The following is a 20,193-nucleotide window of genomic DNA, read 5'->3' as shown; positions in this document are numbered from 1 at the left end:
TTGAAGCTGAATCAGCTGAATCTCAAGGGAGACAATCTGGTCGTTAGACTTCTCAAAATAACATTCTGCTTTATTTAGATTTTCGAGATCCATGTATCGTTTGCAGGAGAGAATCACCGCCATCTTGTCTTACTGACAGATGAACGATCTCAAGTGACACGGATTGATTAATTTCGGTCGTTTATAAAGTGTCAGCTTGAGCACAGAGGAAAATCAACAAACTTTCCTGAGTAAATCAACCACTCCTAATGTGTTAATTATCTCAATTAGCATTAATTGTGAGGTCTTTATACAAATCACTTAATATAAGTACCAAAAATTTAATGTCATATCATTAATTATTAACTAAGATGTATCTTAGATGTAAAATCAAAATTGAAATATTTAATATTAATATTTAAAAAAAAAAAGATTAACTCTAAAGCTGTATTATTTTATATCCAGCTGATGTGTAAAAGATGTTCGATACATGGTTACCGTTATGATTATTAACAAACAACTCACAAAAGTAGAAATTGATATTTAATTAAATTAATTACCTGATACAGAATGTGTCATCCTGAGCAGGTGCTTCAATGAAAAATGCACATCCAAATTCCAAAGTTACTTTTTTTTAAATAAAATAATTGAGCGGAAGAGTAATTTATTTAACAAAGTTCAAGGAAGAGTTGGACACAGAAATCAAGTTGGTGTCGAAAACAATTCAGTTGTCAAATACAAATGAATTTTTATAATTATTTGTAAAGAGCAAAGGAATACTCCGTGGGTGTTTGTGGGTGCGTTTACCATCTCTCTCTCTCTCTCTCTCTCTCTCTCTGTAGGGGTGGGGTTGGGGGGTGTATGTGTGTGTGTGTGGGGGGGGGGGGGTAGGGGAGAGGGGGAGGGAGGGTGTAATTTTGTGTGAATTTTATTTTTGTGTGGGTATGGTTGTACATGTATGTGTGTTGGTACTTTGCATGGACATGAGTGTCTTATATTTATTTAATGTACAGATAAGCTTTTAGTACCAAAGGATACTCGCACATTTTTCGAAAGTGATATTTTGTATGACTTACAAGTACTCAGTATATCAGACAGTTTTTTTTTTTCATTTTTCAATGGCACCTTCAAAGTCTAAGTAGAACTGATTATCATTAAATAAAGGTCAATCCAAATGATGCACTTCTCTCCTGAGTTATTTACGTTTTATTAATATTATATTCCAAGTAGAATTCTTAAAAGGATACAATTTGCAATGTATTCAAAATACAAATGATGCATCCAAAGAATCTGGGGCAGGTTACCGTAATGCAAACTCATCTGAAAAGATATCAATTTTGAATTTTCCTTCACCGCTGTGTAATGGGCAATATGTCGCTTAGATGAATAGTCAAAACCCTAACAATGCGTTTATCTTGTAGGTATTACCTTTCTTTGATTAAATGCTACCAGATTTAAAGCTGAACACGATTCGTAAAAGGAATGTGTCCGCCATATTCGATTGGTTTCTCGCTATATCTGAGGGCCCCTATATAAAGCCGCTGACTTGATAACTGTTCAGTGTAATCTATCGTCACCGGCATGGACGGACGTATGCTGTACAGCACTCGGTAGCGACAAAATATAACTGAGTGTGTACTTCTTCTAATGCAGGAGAGTAAGATACCAAAGAAACTTACAACAGTTGCACAGGTCAGTGCAGTATACGTACTTTGGGTACCAACATATTTTATTTGCATTTGAGAAAGTTTAACCTTTGCTATAAGTTGCCTTACGGGGGCATCAGTGTTTCACAAACACATCTTGTTTTTATATACATTAGAAATGGTTTCCCTTGACCATACATATAATTATTCTGTTGTTACAATCAATGTCTGATAGGAACACACAGCTGTTTTACTACAGCTTTTATTCAGAAAAGTTGTAGAAGTACTATATGAAGAAAAGATGATTCAAACTTGCTAGTTTTATAAAAGCGAAAAAAATGCGTGCCATCTTAATAGCATTAAATGGCTACATTAAAAAATGCTCCTATAGTCAACTGCAACTAAATTTAACCATTTCATTTCTTGGATCAGTAAGTAAACAGTTTTTAAGACCAACTTCGCTGTAAAATATACATCAATAAAAAGTTTCAACAGAAATATGGTAATAATTAAATCATATACATGTATATATTGATTTACTATAGTACGCATGTTGAACAAAATACATAAAATTAATGTACAGTACAGAAATATTGTTAATCTATATTCAGTTTAAGTATGTTAATGTTACTAAAAAATCCCTTTTTAAACTAAATTAATTCTTTTAAATCGATAGCCTCTTTACATGTAAAGGTTCACGTTCGTCCGAAAAAAGAGGAGTTCCGAAATTCTATGGTACAGTAAATCTAGAGGATGATTAAATTCCGCCAAAATTGCTCTTTGAAGAGTGTTTCGAGTTCTGAATGAAGAAGTGGCATATTTCAATATCCTTGATTCCCCATTATTTGAAATCTTAATATTGACAGAAAGTCTCCTAACTTGACGAAAGTATTAATTTTGATGAATTTCTGAGTCGAAACTCAGGTAAAGGCATGATTTGAAAAGATTACCTCTTTTAAAAAATCAAATGATAAATAATCCTTATTTTGGATGCACATAAAATTTGAATGGAATCTGTTTATTAAAACATGGATTTTCAGCATCCAAGAACAAATGACAAGTAACCAAGCCCATGTGTCAGAGATACACATTTCTCTACAGTGCAAACATAATATATTAATTGGTGTCAGTCTACCATTGCACAGTTTTCATAGAATGTTTTTGTTTCCTTTACATTTTGGTATCGACAGCTGTTTTGATGTTGAATGCTTCGTTGACAACACCGTTGGATTTCTCGTCATTTATGGAGGCTTTTTCTACCTCCAGATCCATTGCCTCTATGTCCGCGCTTGACAGGTGCTCCACGATTCCTGCTCCATAGGCATCTCCAAGTACGTTTATTGCTGTCCGAAATCGGTCCCTAAAAGATTTATTTTTACATGTAAGTTAATCAAGCAAAGGCACACTAGTACTAGTATATATTATTGATAGCAGTGATTGTATTAATAAGAAGAGATTCAGTGATTATAACACATACATTTTCTGGATACAAGACGATTTGATGAAGTTATAACGATTTGAATAGGGTTTTTTTTCCATACTAGCGCACAAGTATTTAAAACATGTGCTTCAAAAATGAATCAATACATGACATTCTACAGGAGAGAGGAATATTTTGTTATAACTATAATCTGATTTGAGATAAATAATAATTTTTCTACACTTACAAGAACCAATCAATAGCTAGGATAAGCCTCACTTCCTCCACCGGAAGTCCAACTGCAGAGAGAACTATAGCCATGGTAACTAAACCAGCTGACGGAACTCCTGCTGCTCCAATGGCGGCTGCCGTGGCTGTTAAACTGAAAGTGACCGAATCCATATTAATAAATCATGACTTCATTAAATTATAAATGAATGACGACTATAAATCAACTTAATGATCCCTTGAAGTACACAATTTTTATCCAGATTTTTAAGTAAATCATTAGATGAATGGACCTATTTTTTTTCTTAAATAAAATTGTTTGTTTTTAAGCTCCACTGGCCAGAGACCAGAAAAGCTTATGTGATAGACGGTGTCTGTCATTTCGCTTGTCTGTCTGTCTGTCCTTAAACATTTTTTTTCAAAACGCTACTGATCTGATTTCGGCAAATTTTCGATAAGGCTTGGAACACAAGTACACTATACTACGATAAATAATTCTTTAGATAGGATTTTGATTCCAACAAACAGTGTTGCCATGGATATTCAAAGTAAAAAATTCCTTGAAATTCATTCAAACGCTACACTCCTCCTATAGTGTTGTTCCAATGTCAATAGGACTTGGTGCACAGGTACATTATAGAAAGATACATAATACTGTATATCGGTTTTGATTTCGACAACAGTGTTGCCAATGTTATTAAAATTAGGAATTTCTTTCATTCAAAATGCTACTCCTCCTATAGTTGCATGGTCCAATTTCAATAAGATTTGGTATACAACTACACTATACAAAGATACATACAGTCATGTAATTCCTTATATCGGTTTTTGATCTTGACAAACGGTGTTGTCATGCCATCTGATTAATAAAAATCATTAAAAATTTCTTTGAAATTCTTTCGAAAATTCTTTCAAAAGGCTTCTCCTACAGTTTCGTTCCAATTTCAATAAGATTTGGCACACAAGCAACAGTACTACATGTAAGGTTGACAATTCTTTTGTTGTAGTCAAACGATGTTACCATGATTACTAAAGATAGAATTTTTTTGAAATTCTTTCAAAACTCTCCGCCTCCTACAGTTTTGGTCAACTTTCAATAAGACTTGGAACATAAGTGCATTATATTTAGATACATAATTATATGTAAAGGTATTCGATTTTAACAAACGCTTAAATTTGTCTTGGTTAGTAAAAATAAAAAATTATTTAAAATTCTATCAAAACACTCTCCTGATACAGTTTTGTTCAAATTTCAATAAGACAAAAATACACCACGTACACACCAGTAAAGCTTCAGTCTCGTCAGAAACTTCAGTTTTTCATCTCACGTATAACGTACACGTATAATTAATAAAAACTTACTTAAAATGTGGGAATTCCTTTGGGTTTTTAACATGTTTTGCACGAATTTTGTCCTCTAAGAAATTATATCATATAAAGATATAAATATAGGGTTTATCTAATATTTATTTTTTAGAATAGGATACATGCCATTTAAACCCAGAAAAATTTTTTCCAAGACGGTGAAGTTTTGGTGAACAGAAATCAGCTTTGCTTATACTTAATTGGGAAAAGTACATGCGAATATGTTTATGTTTTAATGTTGTTAAACGTCCCTCTCGAGAATTTTTCACTCATATGGACACGCCACCACTTGCCGGTGGAGGGCTGTAAATTTATACCTATACTTGGCACTTAGGGCCATTGAGCAGTAAGGGATTTTTTCGTGCCGACACCTACTGCGACACGGGACCTCGGTTTATACGGTCTCATCCGAAGGACCGGTCTCCACGTCCCGCTGTGGATTCGAACCAGCGACGTAAGGATCAGCCCCTTGCTCCGCGACTTTAGAGCAGAAGCTCTAACCACTGCGCCAAGCGGGCGACTACATGCGAATAAAGTGTTAAATTAATTCATGTACATGCAGTGTGGCAACGCACTTTGAAAATATAACGCACTTTGAAAAAAATTTTCAAAGTGCGTTAAAATTGGGACAAAATCAACGCACTTTGAAAATTTTTTCAAAGTGCATTAAGAGTGTACATCAACATTTTTTACCATAAAGACACATAACACACTTTGAAAAAATATGTATAAAACCAAAAAAATTGGACTTAGATTTTAATAATAGACAGCAAAACTGATGAATTGATCTACCCTCATCGAGAACGAGAAGACAGGTAGAAAGTCCCTCAGCCCAACTCTCTATCTTTCCTACACAAATATATGTATTTACATAACTGGTATGACATTGATATTATTTCTCTCAATAAATTTGAGTTAACGTAAAATAGATGAAAAAAATTGAGATAAGCTTTCCTGAAAAAAAAAAATTACGCACCCAATTATATTAAAGAAGAGAGTCGTATAACCCTTATTCAGAATCTATCCACAACGATTCCTCATTTACATGGTAATCAAAACATGCTATTTGACATGTCTTGAGTTTTTATGATATCAAATTACAGATTTATAATTAATCTGACTGCATAACATTTTTGAGAAAAAGTTATTAGTGAACGAGGTAAAAATTTCAGTCGAGTGAGTAATGTGGCTAAGGTTTATTTTCTTACTATCAAATAAATGAGTCAACCATTGTTTCATATATGTTCACAACAGATAGATAAATGAATATGATAGAAAAATAGATGAGAGAGAGAGAGAGAGAGAGAGAGAATTTTCATGGTAAGGAAAAATCATAATTGCTCTCTTTTCCCTAAGAAAAATGCGATGCTTTAAGTCACTTATCGACACCTACATCTACCGAACTTATTAGAGACTGGATAAAATTTAAAAAAGAAAAGAAACGAAACTGTGCTATTAAACAATCATTCCTCCATTATTTCTAAGACCCATTTCCCTTTTATAACAGTTAGGAGTACCTTTGCAAACAAGACAACTCCTAAAAATCTTTAAATGTCTATATCTCAGATCAAGACGCCATCATCGAAAAGTTATCCAACCAAGTTCAAATAATTATTTATCATACCTAATATTTGCAAGAATATTGACCAAGCAGTGCACTTTTTTTTTCAAATGCGTCAATATGGTCCATATTAACGCACTTTGAAAAGAATTTTTTTTTTCAAAGTGCGTTAACGTGGTCCCAAAATCAACGCACTTTGAAAAAAAAAATTTCGAAGTGCGTAATTTTTCAAAGTGTGTTGTAACAATGCAGGCCAAATGAAATGTTTTGAATGCTTGAATTGTATACAAAGAGTAATAAACTTCAGTTTTCAATTCATTTCATTTTAGATATAACGGCAGATCACTGCATGAAAATACCATGGAATTAGAACCTTTAGTGTGTAGTGTATAGAGGGTTCTTAACGATATTTCAAAAGATGCAATAATACCTGTAACTGAATGTACTTTACTTCTGTTTGTTTACCTTATGATAACCACTTTCCCAAAATCCATCGGTACTCCGAGATATTGCGCAATGAAGATGGCCGCCACTGCTTCATACAATGCGGTGCCGTCCATGTTAACTGTGGCACCAATGGGGGTCACAAACATAGTGACACGGGGGTCCACATGATTGCGTTCCTCCAGGCAGTTCATCGTGACGGGAAGAGTTGCTGAGCTAAAACAATGGTAATGTATAGCCTTATTGAGTATTCTTTAAAATATCCTTTCAAAATTGTCATAATCCCTAAAAGTAACCAATCCTTTTATTTGTTCTCCTCGATGTGTTTACAAGTGTGCTACAATGTAGCTTGAAAAGGTTTTGTACTATAAATCAGCTCGAGTTGATGGAAGAAATGCTTTAAGTGAACCGATTTTTTTAAAAGCTTTGATTTTTTGTACACAGATACATCTGACATGAAAACTGTATAAAAGGTCAGTAAAACAGTGAAGCTTAGAATCTTCTTAAGTTGCTTAATTCCAGGGGATCCTCTAAAGTTACAGTCCTTCTTTCCTCAATACGGAGACCTTAATGATCACAAAGTTAATCTGTATTTCTAATTGCATGAGAACAAATTAACATGCAACAAAATACCTTTTGCGCTAAGTATATATGTGAAGGCCCCTAACATGCCTAAGATAAAGCATATTATCACACTGCAAAGGAAATATTGAGTTAACAATGGTTAAGAGTAGACAAGATACCTTGAAGCTGTGCCCCAAGCCGTGAGCAAAGCTTGAAGCATCCCGTACATGAATTTATAAGGATTCTTTCGTGTAAAAATGAAGTATACCAGAGGTAACACAATGAATGCATGGATCGCCAGTCCTACCAACACCGTCAACATGTAGTAGCCCAACTGAGTAAACATCTCTTCTGGTTTCTCCATGGAAACCAATTTTGAAGCAATTAGGAATGTTACTCCGATTGGGGAATACCTAAATTTTAAGAAAGTGTCAATTTTATAAACACAATTAGAACAATGGAAGTATAATATTTGTAGTATCACAAAAAATCAAATTACCAAATCACAAGTGTAATTAGTTTCATGGTCACAATGTGCAGCGAGAAAAACACATCAACCAGAGGTTTTCCCTGTTCACCAATTCTCGCGAGAATTCCACCAAAGAAGAGCGAGAAAACAACTAATCCCAGAACGTTCATTCCGCCTACTGTATTTAAACTGATAGACTGCAGATCTCCATCTTAAAAAAGAATGTAAATGTTAAACTATATTATTACTGACCTGTTTAGAATGCGTTTTTAGCTCACTTGAGCCAAAGGCTAAAAGACTCGAGTGAGCATTTTGACCGAGAATTATCACGTTTTTGCCCGAGAATTATCACGTTTTTGCCCGTCTGCCGTTTGTGACTGATGTTAATTTTTGACTTCTTTCTAGAACTACTGCCGTGACGATTATACAACAAATCATATGTTCCCATTAGCCATAGGGTTGGTCAGTAATAAATCAACGTTTTACAAAGAATTACAACAATCAGGGAAACAATGTAGGCAAAAATATGCAGAATTCTAATTCTGCGCAACAGCTTGTCCAAATCATAAGATGACCACGAATAATATATGGGTTTTAAAGTTTTAAATGAAAAACATACACTTCTACAAGATAATAAAGCTACAATGTGTAAATATAACTTCAAGTTTCAGCCGATTTTTAACTAGAAGTTTAACTAGAAAGTTTAACTAGAAGGCTATGACAAATGGTTTCATATAGTTACAAATACCTGCAGATTTGTTAAACTCTGCGACCTAAGTGAGCGTTGAGATTCATGTACTTTTTTATTTTGTACGTTATGTATTCCAAGGACTAGATTTGGACGCCATATCCATAGAAGTGTTAATTACTATTTCGTCAAATATAATGAATGACTTGAAATGGTTCTATATAGATTTCATTATTTACAACTTGATGCTTGAAAACAATTAAGCTTACCGGTAGTTTTCAATTAATTATGCCTATTATATGTTTGAATTTACACGTGTTGATAATATTTTTTTAAAAAGTTGAAAACAGACATTTATAAGCAATATAATAGAATTGTACCTGTAAATATCACAATGTATATTTGCATCACAATATAATTTACATTATCTTTGAAACAACAAGTTTTCGCACATTTTCACGAGCACTAATTTTCTTACCGACAATCTTTGGTTGTGGCGCCTCTGTTGTGGTGGACATAGTCATTGTGGTAGACATGTTCATTGTGGTGGACATGTTCATTGTGCTGGACGTGTTCGAATTCATATCCGTAGAATTCATGGTAATGTTCTTGATTTCGGGGTAAATTTTGATTTGTTCATACTTAAGAACTGTTTCTTGCTAAGTAAGAAAATGAATGATAATTAATATATGGATAGAAGTTTGATACTAATATACAAACGGACTACTTTCCTGATAATCTCTCGAAAAATAATTATTACAAACACATTTACACTATATTTTAAGTTTGCTGAATGTTTTTATTAATTCAAATTGAATAATATTAAAATTAAATTCCTTGACCCGCTCACGTAGATCGTTACACAAGAATCTTAAGATAATCCATTTAGGGTCATTTTTGATGACCATTCATATATGTTCATGGATATTCATATTTAACACTTTAACCAATCAGTGAGCTCTGATTTAGTGGAAGTAGCTGTAGAAAAGACCCAGACGCTTCTACAAACAGGCACATGTAAAAACAGCAAGTGCAAATATTAGTTGCATTGCTGCAAAGAAAAGACTGTGTGGCCGTTCCGTCAACAGACTACAGATACTTGATTAGGCTATTGTCCTCCTGATATACTTTATTTTAACAAATAAAATATACAACATGACTATATTTTATTTGTTAAACAGGTTGGGGGGAAACGTAAATTCCGCTATAATAGTGGTATACCACTATTATAGTGAGATTCCGCTATATTTTCAGCCGTAGTTGTCCTCGATTTCATCAAATAACATACTTGCTGTTTAAAGCGCAAGTTATGATGGGAATAAAAATGAACAATAATTGGCATCCTTACATATTATGAATTTTATTTAATTTTCTGCCGATGCGTTTGATAATGCGAACACACTTTTTAAAGCGGAAGTTACATTTTTAACATAGCAACCAGTGATTGCGGTAATATTGAACAAAGACTGACTCTTAATATCTCTCTCACATGTGCACAAATTAGTGTTTGTAATAACTTTCAACCAATTTTGAAATAGGTTTGTCGATTTTACAGACGAAAAGATGATTTTTGCCTGCATGGTGACGTGTACGGAGGCCCGTTATGACAAACGAAAAAAAGCTCATTACATGTTTACTTTATTCTGATGAAACCGATTTATATAGTTTTTGCAATAAATCGTTAACAATGATATAAGATGTCATTTCTGCAGGTAATTACATATACATTATATGACATTAGTTTCCGGAATGTTAAACAAATTTTTTTGAAATATTAATTTTTGTATTATGACAAGTAAAGTTAAATTAAAAAAAGAAAAATCTTTTTAAAAACTATTTCAAATATTATATGTGTGAGCGATTTTTGTTGGGAATATTTAGCGTAATTTCTCAGAAGAAACATTGGTGCTTAATACATGTATTATGATTAAACCACGTAATGGCGAGACATAAATTAATTAAATGTTCATTTAGTTATGATATAGCTGCAGTTTCCAAAAATAGAAGTATGTTGAAAATTACTAATAAAAGACACCAGGGAGTATAGCAAATCTGCTTCTTTCCTTAAATATTTTACTAGAGAAAGAGATTGATGACAAAGTAATAACTAAACTTATATGGTACATGTGATAACTACTTTTTCTATCGTCAACTTCCCTTGTTATGTAGCAATATACCATATTACCTGCATGTGGGATTAATGTCTTAAATTATTAATTGATTCGATACACATTACGAACAACAAGGGGTCTCGGTTTTAAGAGGGTCTTCCGCCTATTCCCCAACCCCTTTTTTTAAATCACAAATCCACCTATTCCCGCTTGCAAGTAACAAAATGAGTTGAACGTTCAATTGTGTTTATAACAATTATGTTAATTACATCCCAACTTAGATATACCTGTGTTTTGTAGAATTTAATACACCTTAAGACAGAAAAAACACAATAAATAAATCGATGAAAATGCAATGATTGATTTCACTTAATTTTGTACATTTTCTGACAGAAAATTAAATAAATAGATGTAAGAAAAATATAATGTAATTCACTCAAATTTTTTGCACTTTAAGACAGAAAATAAATTAAATGGGTTCAATTTTTTTTTTCAACTTGCTTGAAATACTGTATGAAATATGAAGATAACAAACAGTAATCAATCTCAAAAGTCCATTGAAAGAATGCAAATTTTAAACAGAGCAAACACGAACCTCTAAAAAACATCAAAGATGGGATCAGGTGTCATGGAGGAGTGAGCATCCCCAGCCGACAAGTGTGTTCCTTGTCGTGATAGGAAAAAAAAAACGAAAAAATAACCGTACGCGAAAACAATTCAATGTGCATATAATGGCTTCTTTGTAGTTAAAAAAGCGGGCTTAATATTTTAGCGGCTGTGGCGAGACAACGATGCACTAATTCATGATAACTATTAATAAATGAATTTTGCAAAGTCCATGTTCGACAAGGGATGCGTAATCCTCCATAGCACCTTATCCTACTTATTTGCTCTGCAAAAAAATTATTGCTCAAATGGCCTTTTTTCGTTATCTTCATATTTCTGTTTCTCCTTGTATTTCGTTTATTTACAACAGAATAATCTACTTCTGGTAAATAGGATTTCATTGTTTCTTTTCCAGTGTATATCGTAGTTAAATATAAAATTTCATGCAAGTTAGAGAATCAATAAATCGTGCAGAATTTATTTTACGTCACGTCTACAGGTAATTCCATGCACAAGTGTAATTCTTCTTTTCTTGATAAGAATAATCATTTAAATTCATGGATTCATCGTCAAGAAAGGAAACATTATACACAAACTTAAGATTACTTCGAAAAGTGACATATTATATATATTTATTACAATTTAGACGACACAAATCGGTTCCATTAAAATGTACATGTGCTGAGCTTTTTTTTCATTTGTCATAACGGGCCTCCATACCCGTTACCATGCAGGCAAAAATCACCTTTTCTTCTATAAATTCGACAAACCTATTCCAAAATGAGTTGAAAGTTATTACAAGCACTAATTTGTGCACATGTGAGAGAGATATTAAGAGTCAGTCTTTGTTCAAAACTCCCGCAATCACTGGTTGCTATGTTAAAAATGTAACTTCCGCTTTAAAAAGTGTGTTCGCATTATCAAACGCATCGGCAGAAAATTAAATAAAATTCATAATATGTAAGGATGCCAATTATTGTTCATTTTTATTCCCATCATAACTTGCGCTTTAAACAGCAAGTATGTTATTTGATGAAATCGAGGACAACTACGGCTGAAAATATAGCGGAATCTCACTATAATAGTGGTATACCACTATTATAGCGGAATTTACGTTTCCCCCCAACCTGTTAAATAAAGTATATCAGGAAAGACGCTATTCTCCGTTCGTATGTCTTCTGTGAGCGAAATACTGGTAGATTCTTGCAAAGAAATGTTTGATTGTATTATTGAAAGGTCACAATAACTTGATTGTCAATGGCGTCTCTTCAAATCTTTGCAATTGTGAAGCGGATCAAAGGATCTGATTTTAATTAGATTGTAATTAATTACTTGAATCTCAATTATACCAAAAAATCTTTGAAATATTCAGTCAAACATCACTTTTCGAATTCGATGAGGTCGACAAAAAATCGAAATATACGAATTTGAAATTTCATAAGAAATAGTTGATATGACTTTAAACTCATTTCTACATATCCAATGTACTGCTTGATATCGATTTTAGGGATACTGAAGTTTAACTATATACATAAAAGCCTACACTTTCCTGCCCTTTTCGTTTTCCCTTGTCAGAGAATTAAATGGAAAATAATATAACGATATAAATTTAAATATCTTAGATATCACATTTCTATTGCAACAGTGCTACGTTAAATTTCAAAGCTATACATTTCACGTTTTTTAAATGTCCAAGAAGGGTACTTTCCCTTCCTTACACCGTTTAAAATCGGAAGTTAAAATGTCTTTCGATAACTGAATAACATCTACCGTAGTCCGCAAATAGCTCTTCACAGTTGATAATTATAAAACATACCGACATAAAACAATTATGATTATCTCTTCATTCCATTCTGTTCCATCATTTTACACAGTATGCTCAATTACGGAACTTTAGTAACTATCACATTTAACAAAATATGGTTGAAAAAAGTACTCACTTTTTCAAAACATGCCGATATCAGGTTGGAGGGAAAGCAGTTTCTATTACAAAAATAATTGAAACAATGCATTAACATTAATGTCATACATATAGCACTTCCTGAATAAAATCCCGGGTATTTTAATAATTTCATAAACTGGTGAAAAGACTTTTTAAAAAATAATTTTAGAAAGAATTACAATCATGTAATTGAAACCCATCCGTCGATCAAATGATAGGATTCGAACAAAATTGAATTAACCCTCATTGGAATGCTACGGAAGCCGGTATGTGCTAAGTAGAAAAAGCATTTTATCTGGCGGCCAGATAAATAGATCTAGCGGCCGCCAAGAGATTAACTGGCTGCCGCAATGTAATTTTTGGCGGCCGACAGATAATTATTATTTGGCGGCTGCCAGATAACTGTTTGGCGGCCGCCAGTTATTTATGTAGCGGCCAACAGATCTATTTATTTGGCGGCCGCTAAATAAAATATTTTTCTACCTGGCACCTACCGGCTTCCAAAAATGCCTAACACGTATTACACGTAAATCCGGGAGCTATAACTTGGGGGCCGACTGGCATTTTCATTGCACAATACTTCGCGCATCATATTAAAATCAAGCGTATTTACAGTTTTCAACAGGAAATATCGCAAGTTTTTACATTTTCGATGCCCCCTCTGGAAACCACCCACTAGCATTTTGTGTTTCTTACATATAATGTACAATATTGTATAACTCGTCTTTTAATTTTAGCCAAATGTATATTGTAGTATTTGTAAAATTTGCTTTGAATTGTGATAAACTTGAACAATCCTTTTTGAAATGTACCTGTATTTTGAGATGGTCCCTAAAGCTACTCAGACGATAGATTTTCCCGAAACTTGGCATGTACACTGAAGTCAATGTAAGTTACATATGATATGTATAAAAAAAGGAGTTTTTCTATTGTTGTTTTCAAGCAATGAAACCCTAGTCTGCTTAAATCTAAAAGATATATGGTGAACCAAAAGTGATAGTATCATGTATAATTTTAGCTGAATGGGAAAAAAAAATATGTATGATTTCAAAAGTTTACAAAAAATATTTCGGGGACACTTGTATTTTGACTAATCGTGGTTCTGCTATTTTTGAGAAGTGGAGAGAAGCCATATTTACTATGCAAAATTTTGTTGTTGTTTAGATCCTATCTTTTTTTTCCCATAATTCATAAACTGAGCAATTGATAAGAAAGCTGTACATATTATGCTGGCTTAATGACACTAGAAAATAAGTTTAAGGAAATACGCAGAGTGTCTAACAACTTACCTTAAAATTGAAGTTTTTTCAAGATATTCTAATATTAAACTAGAAACATCAGATGTTCTTAAGCAAAAAATCAGCGAAAATGAGGGGGGGGGGGGGGGAGGTGTTGACTGCCTATCAATATACAATGATTGGAACTGTTCTATTGTACAGTGAATAAGAAAGATACATGTAGTAAAGTTCAATTTACGTTGTGCATATTAAATATTATAGTACAATATTTGAAATTTTCAGTATTTATTGATTCACCCTTGACATGAGACATTCTCATTAAGTAGAATGAACCTTAATTTCCCCCAGTCCAAGGTTGCTTAAAGCTTTTTACCTTTTTTTTTTTTTTTTTTTTTTTTTTTTTTTTTTTTTGTAAAGCGAAAATGTGAATTGTTACATATGATGCACAGGGACATACAGCACTCAGCGACCAGGAAGTTCTTACATTGTATCCTTTAGCTCGTATGAGAAAAAAAAAATAATGGTGGTGTAGCCAAATAAAACCCATGTCATTTTCAGAATATTTTTGCAACATTGTTGTTACCAATTAAGAATATAATATAATCGATTCATAAGCAGTGGAAGTTTTTCGCCTAAGGCCAATATATGTATTCTATTTTGTATTTAGACTGCTTCTTTTACCCTCGGAAAAACTCAACGATAACAATTAAATCACAGGAAAAAAGTTTAAAATTAAAGATGTATAGATAGATAAATCGTATATAATTTCGAGGGTGTTTTAACTGGGACACAAAGCATCAAGTTACACTTTGTTGTGGGCAAAATTCACCCAGGTTTACAAAAGATTCTACATACCTTTTCATTTACGACAAAAGAAAAGTATGTCAAGGCATCTGAAGTCGGTAATGTCAGATCGTGAGATAAAATATTTTTCTCTTAACAAGGAGGAATAGATCACGAATAATTAGAGAGAGATATAAGAAACATAAAAGTTCACGAAGAGTACGAAAATAGGGATCAAAAACTGAACCTTACTACAAGGAAAAAATTAGAACTATACGCACCTTAATCTATTTGAAACAATATGTATAATATGTATAGAGAAACTTAAAAAAACATAATGTGTACTTATCATTCAAGGTAGTACATGCAATAAAATGTGCCACACTTAAGATAACCTTTCAAATTTCTATTTTTTTTCATTTGAATATTTTATAGTTAAATCTAGATTTGAACTATAAGTAATCTTCACCATAATTTTTGTTTCAAAATTCAGTACGATTATTTACAGGGAGAGTTAAAGTTAAGGGTCCCTTGACAGAAATATGAATTGCAAAGTCATGCATCTCCATATAAATATTCTTGACTGTTTGTTACTGAGTTAGAATATGTGCATTATTGAGATATTTGTATTCAACAAATAGACTAAAATTATAGAATGAAATTTTCTAAATAACAAATTCTAAACGTTGAAATGAGAAAAGTAAAATACCCAAAGACATTCACAGACGTGCAAATTTAATAAATCAATACATTCAGAATTGAAATTTACATTACTTAACCGTGATGTTCGCTCAATTAAAAAAATGTTCAATTATTTTTTATTTTATCTTTTTTTTTAAATTATTCTTTTTATTTATTGTACCCTCACAACGGAGTTGGAGGGGATATAGTCACGCAATTGTATGTGTGTGTGTGTGTGTTTGTTTGTGGGGGGTTAGTTTGTCCTGTGCGAAACGAAAGTGACGTAATTTGCACTTCACAAAAAACGAGAATAATACAAAAATTCTATATTATTTGCCTTGATACATGTATATTTTTAATTTATTCATCTATTGCCTGATTTTATATTCCAATCACATAAATAAAATTAAACGAAGGGATAATAAAATTTAACACAGTATTTTGCTTTTCCTAGCGTAAATTATAATTGAGTCGTGTGCAATCGGGTTTGAAAATTGTTGTTAACATCATATTTAGGTACGTAGCTTGAGTTACCGACGGACAGTAAAATCGTCAATTACAGGTTTACGTATCCAGGATTATTGTCCGTAATTTTTAAGCATGTAAACATTTACTTCTTAACAGCACTTGTCCAATCACTATATATTTAGTTACATATATGTAGAAGTCGCCAATTACGGGTCGTCTCAGTCCGATTCATCCGTACATGTATGTATTTTATGCCTTGTATTGTTTAAATTGAAGCACAGAAAAAATAATACACAGACTGTTCAAGAATTGATTTTTCTGTCGTAATAAGTAAAAGATTTTGGAAAATCGACATCAACGTTTTTGTTCACTGCAGCAAGGCAAAAGTTGTAGCTAAACAATAATAACTGCAAAGTATGGCACTTGCATTCAGTTATAACTCAGAAATCATTCATAATGATCACTGCTCAAATACATTTACACTGATTAATAAACCAAACTGTAGCAGCGTCCACATACCTTATGACATGGAACATATGAAAACTCAACACGCTCAATATTCAAAACCTACTGTCAACTTTTTATTTACCCAAAATTGTAAAAGTATTCTCCAAGGAAAATATAAAAAGTAAAATTGTGTTTCCCTTGCAAAATAAATAAATAAATAAATAAATAAATAAATAAATAAATAAATAAATAAAATAAAATAAAAATTACCCCTCGCAACGAAGTTTGATAAGATATAATAACGGGAGATGATGGGATGGGGGATGTGAGGGGATGCGTAACAAAAGTTAAGCAAGTAATAATTCATAACAGAATTGACATGCACTTTTGCGAGAGGATGCTCCGTTTTGTGGTGTCCTTCTTTATTCTATTGCATTTGTTTTAGTGTATTAGTGATCGTAGATAACAGATGCACATGCTGAATTAAATTTGCTTTTATTCATCCGATCATGACAAGGGACACATCGCGCGTGTTACCGATCGATAGCCGGGGATGCTCACTCCTCCATGGCACCTGATCCCACCTCTGTTTTCAGAGGTCCGTGTTGGCTCTACTCACATTTTGTATTGTTAAACTGGACTTTTGAGCATGATTACTGTTTATTTTCAGATTTTAACAAAAGTTCTGACCAAGGCATAAAAGAGTCATTAAAAAGACTTATTGTTCTTAATCAGCTTTCTTTGCATATGGCAAGGCAAGGGAAAATATTAATATCGATATAGGCAGGGATCCACTAAGTTTTCAAAGGCGAGTCTTTCGAATGGAGTCTTTTTTTTTTCTCTCCATTGTTGTGTTTGAGTGCTTGACTTGATATAGAACACTTGTATTTAAAAGACAAGTATGAAAATAGATTTTTAAAAATATGCTTATGTACACATTGCAAGACTAAACGCTTCAAGGGATTTGAAAAGAACAGAGAATGAATAGAAGTGACAGAAAAAATGTTTGCATGCCAAACTTTTTTTTTCTATTCATTGTAGCATTGCTATTGTAAATATTCTGTAATATTTAATGTTAATGTAGTCGATATTTACTACTGAATACAAAATACAACAAAATTAGTATGAAAAAAACAAAGAAATATATTTTTTACAAGAAACTCAATTTATACCTGATCAAATCTAACAAAGAGGGTAGGCCTTCGGCCGCTTTGGCGCTCCCACTTCTGTCAATGGTACTGTTTCTCTTGTACCCCGGCTCGATGGACACTACAAGAATGATTCCAAGGATCACTGCACAAAATGTGGTGACCAGGTAATAAATCACTGTCCGGAGTCCCATCTTTCCGGAAGCTTGGGCCTTTAGACCGGACATCGCGCTGATGAGACTGGACACGATCAGCGGCAGGATGAGCATTTTTAACATGTTCAGCAGCAAATCTCCGGGGAATTTCAGATAAAATATGGTCCTTTTGTCAGATGTAGGAACTTGCTCCCGAAGTCCAAGACCCATGGCTACTCCAATTATGACCGCTATGATCATAAAGATGACCAACAAATTGTCCTTGATTATTTCCTTGCATCTTTCACTGCCTTTGCGAGTCTTCATGTTAATATCGTCTACCGCCATGTTTAAAAAGCAGAGATCTGAGTCGTAGATGTGAAAATTTCTTTTTACCTTGTTTTGAATAGGTTTATTATGTGGCCTGTTCGAGCTTATCTGCATTTAAAATCCAAAGAACTGTCCCTCGTGTCTGTTTCATCTTACCTGTGAAAGAGGTTCATTACACATTAATCTGATTAATTTTAATATTATTAGGGATGACAACGAATATTCGAACATTCGAATATTCATTCGATGAGTTGATATTCGAATATGAATTTAAGATTCGAATATTCGGTATTTTTTTTCAGATTTCATAAAAAGAAGTACTGTGTTTAATAAATTTTGATTAGAACAGTGCTGGAATTATCCCGTTTTAATTTACTAGCGATCAATTTTGATCGCCTGATTTCTTTCACTACTTTCTTATCGTATATATATCTACTAAATTATTTTGTTTTGAGTAAGGTATTAAAGAATTATACAACAATGCGTTATGTATAATACAAAACGTATTTTCCTAGTTTTTATTAAATAAATACGATCGGATCTAGAATCGAGGACAACAAAATGAAAACCTTCTTAGAATGTCTAAAAGACCTGAAGAGTAAACTTATCAATTGTAGAGGGCTCAATTTCAGAATAAATGGGTAAATTACTTAATTATCTCGGGTTATACATAATCTTGAATTTTATATCCATTATCGGGAAATTAGTTAATTACCTAGGAAAATTGTCTATGGTAATATTTGTTTATATTTTAAAAACATTGTATCAAAGATTATAATCATATCTCTTATTAGGTTGATAATGTGTATTTGTCCTTGGTAAGGCGACTGGTTCCTCGGAGCTGCTATAAAATAAAATACACATGTATCATTTGTTAAATTATCCTTTTCTACATTTAAATCAATTATTTATTTCAAACATTGACAAATATCAAATGGAATTCCTTATTGTATATATATAAAAGTCTTCATACAATTTTACTTCAGTATAAGAATAACGCTAAACCTTTCATGAGAGTAGGATGATGCATACCAGTATTTAAAATAAACCAGACTTTATTTATTTTATCGAATATTCGAATATATTCGAATACTTTTATTGAATATTCGAATATTAATTATTGACAAAATTGACATCCCTAATTATTATTATTTTTTTTTTTTGGGGGGGGGGGGTCTCATTTATATTATTGGTTTGTTTACATTACGTTTGTCTTTTTGCCTTAATTAATGCTTCTCAAAATAAAAAATCCTCTTTAAATGCCTGATTGTAGCCACACAAAAAACTAGCTGCAGAACTGTAGAGTTATGGTTTTATATTCTAGACTTTGACCATAACGCTACAGATCCCGTTTGTTTGTTTGTTTATTGTTTAACGTCCCTGTCCCATCTAAACCCCCTGGACCTGATGAAATTTCTCCACATATACTAAAAAATATAATTCCTTCAATTACTGCACCCTTAGCAAAATTGTTTAATGCATCATTAACCAATAAACAGCTTCCTCATATATGGAAACTCTCAAATATTACACCAGTCTATAAAAATAAAGGGAGTCCTGAAGAGCCAGGAAACTACAGGCCAATTGCTTTAACAAGCATTCTTTGCAAGATTATGGAAAAAATTATATTTAAATATCTTTACAACTATATGCTAGAGCATAATCTTCTATCTAAAAATCAGTCTGGATTCCAACCTGGAGACTCCACTGTAAATCAACTTCTAGAGATATACAATACTATTATAAGCAGTTTAGACCAGGGTAAAGATGTAAGATTTGTATTCTGTGATATATCAAAGGCATTTGACAGGGTCTGGCATAAGGGATTATTATATAAGCTTAAGCAAAATGGTATTGCAGGAAATTTATTGGACTGGATTGAAAATTATCTTACTGATCGTGAACAAAAAGTTTTATTAGAAGGGTACTCCTCAGTTAGAG

At 32.7% G+C, this 20,193-nt stretch overlaps 1 protein-coding gene across 1 annotated transcript; it reads right to left on the bottom strand.

Annotated features, from left to right (window-relative positions):
* Positions 1 to 1,873: 1,873 nt before the first annotated feature.
* LOC133194013 (excitatory amino acid transporter 3-like) lies at positions 1,874 to 18,326 on the bottom strand. Its single transcript, XM_061329931.1, has 8 exons — positions 17,813 to 18,326; positions 13,022 to 13,064; positions 8,843 to 9,023; positions 7,707 to 7,887; positions 7,387 to 7,620; positions 6,665 to 6,859; positions 3,293 to 3,427; positions 1,874 to 2,985 (listed from the first exon to the last, which is right to left on the bottom strand). Exons 1-8 carry the CDS (start codon positions 18,268 to 18,270, stop codon positions 2,796 to 2,798), a joined length of 1,617 nt encoding a protein of 538 aa, XP_061185915.1. The 5' UTR covers positions 18,271 to 18,326; the 3' UTR covers positions 1,874 to 2,795.
* Positions 18,327 to 20,193: the final 1,867 nt, after the last annotated feature.

Source organism: Saccostrea echinata, unplaced genomic scaffold (assembly GCF_033153115.1).
Source record: "Saccostrea echinata isolate AGI-Se365-2 ecotype Australia unplaced genomic scaffold, CSIRO_AGI_Sech_v1 ptg000028l, whole genome shotgun sequence".
Classification (NCBI taxonomy): Eukaryota; Metazoa; Mollusca; class Bivalvia; order Ostreida; family Ostreidae; genus Saccostrea; species Saccostrea echinata.
This window is presented reverse-complemented; position numbering and strand designations above follow the sequence as displayed.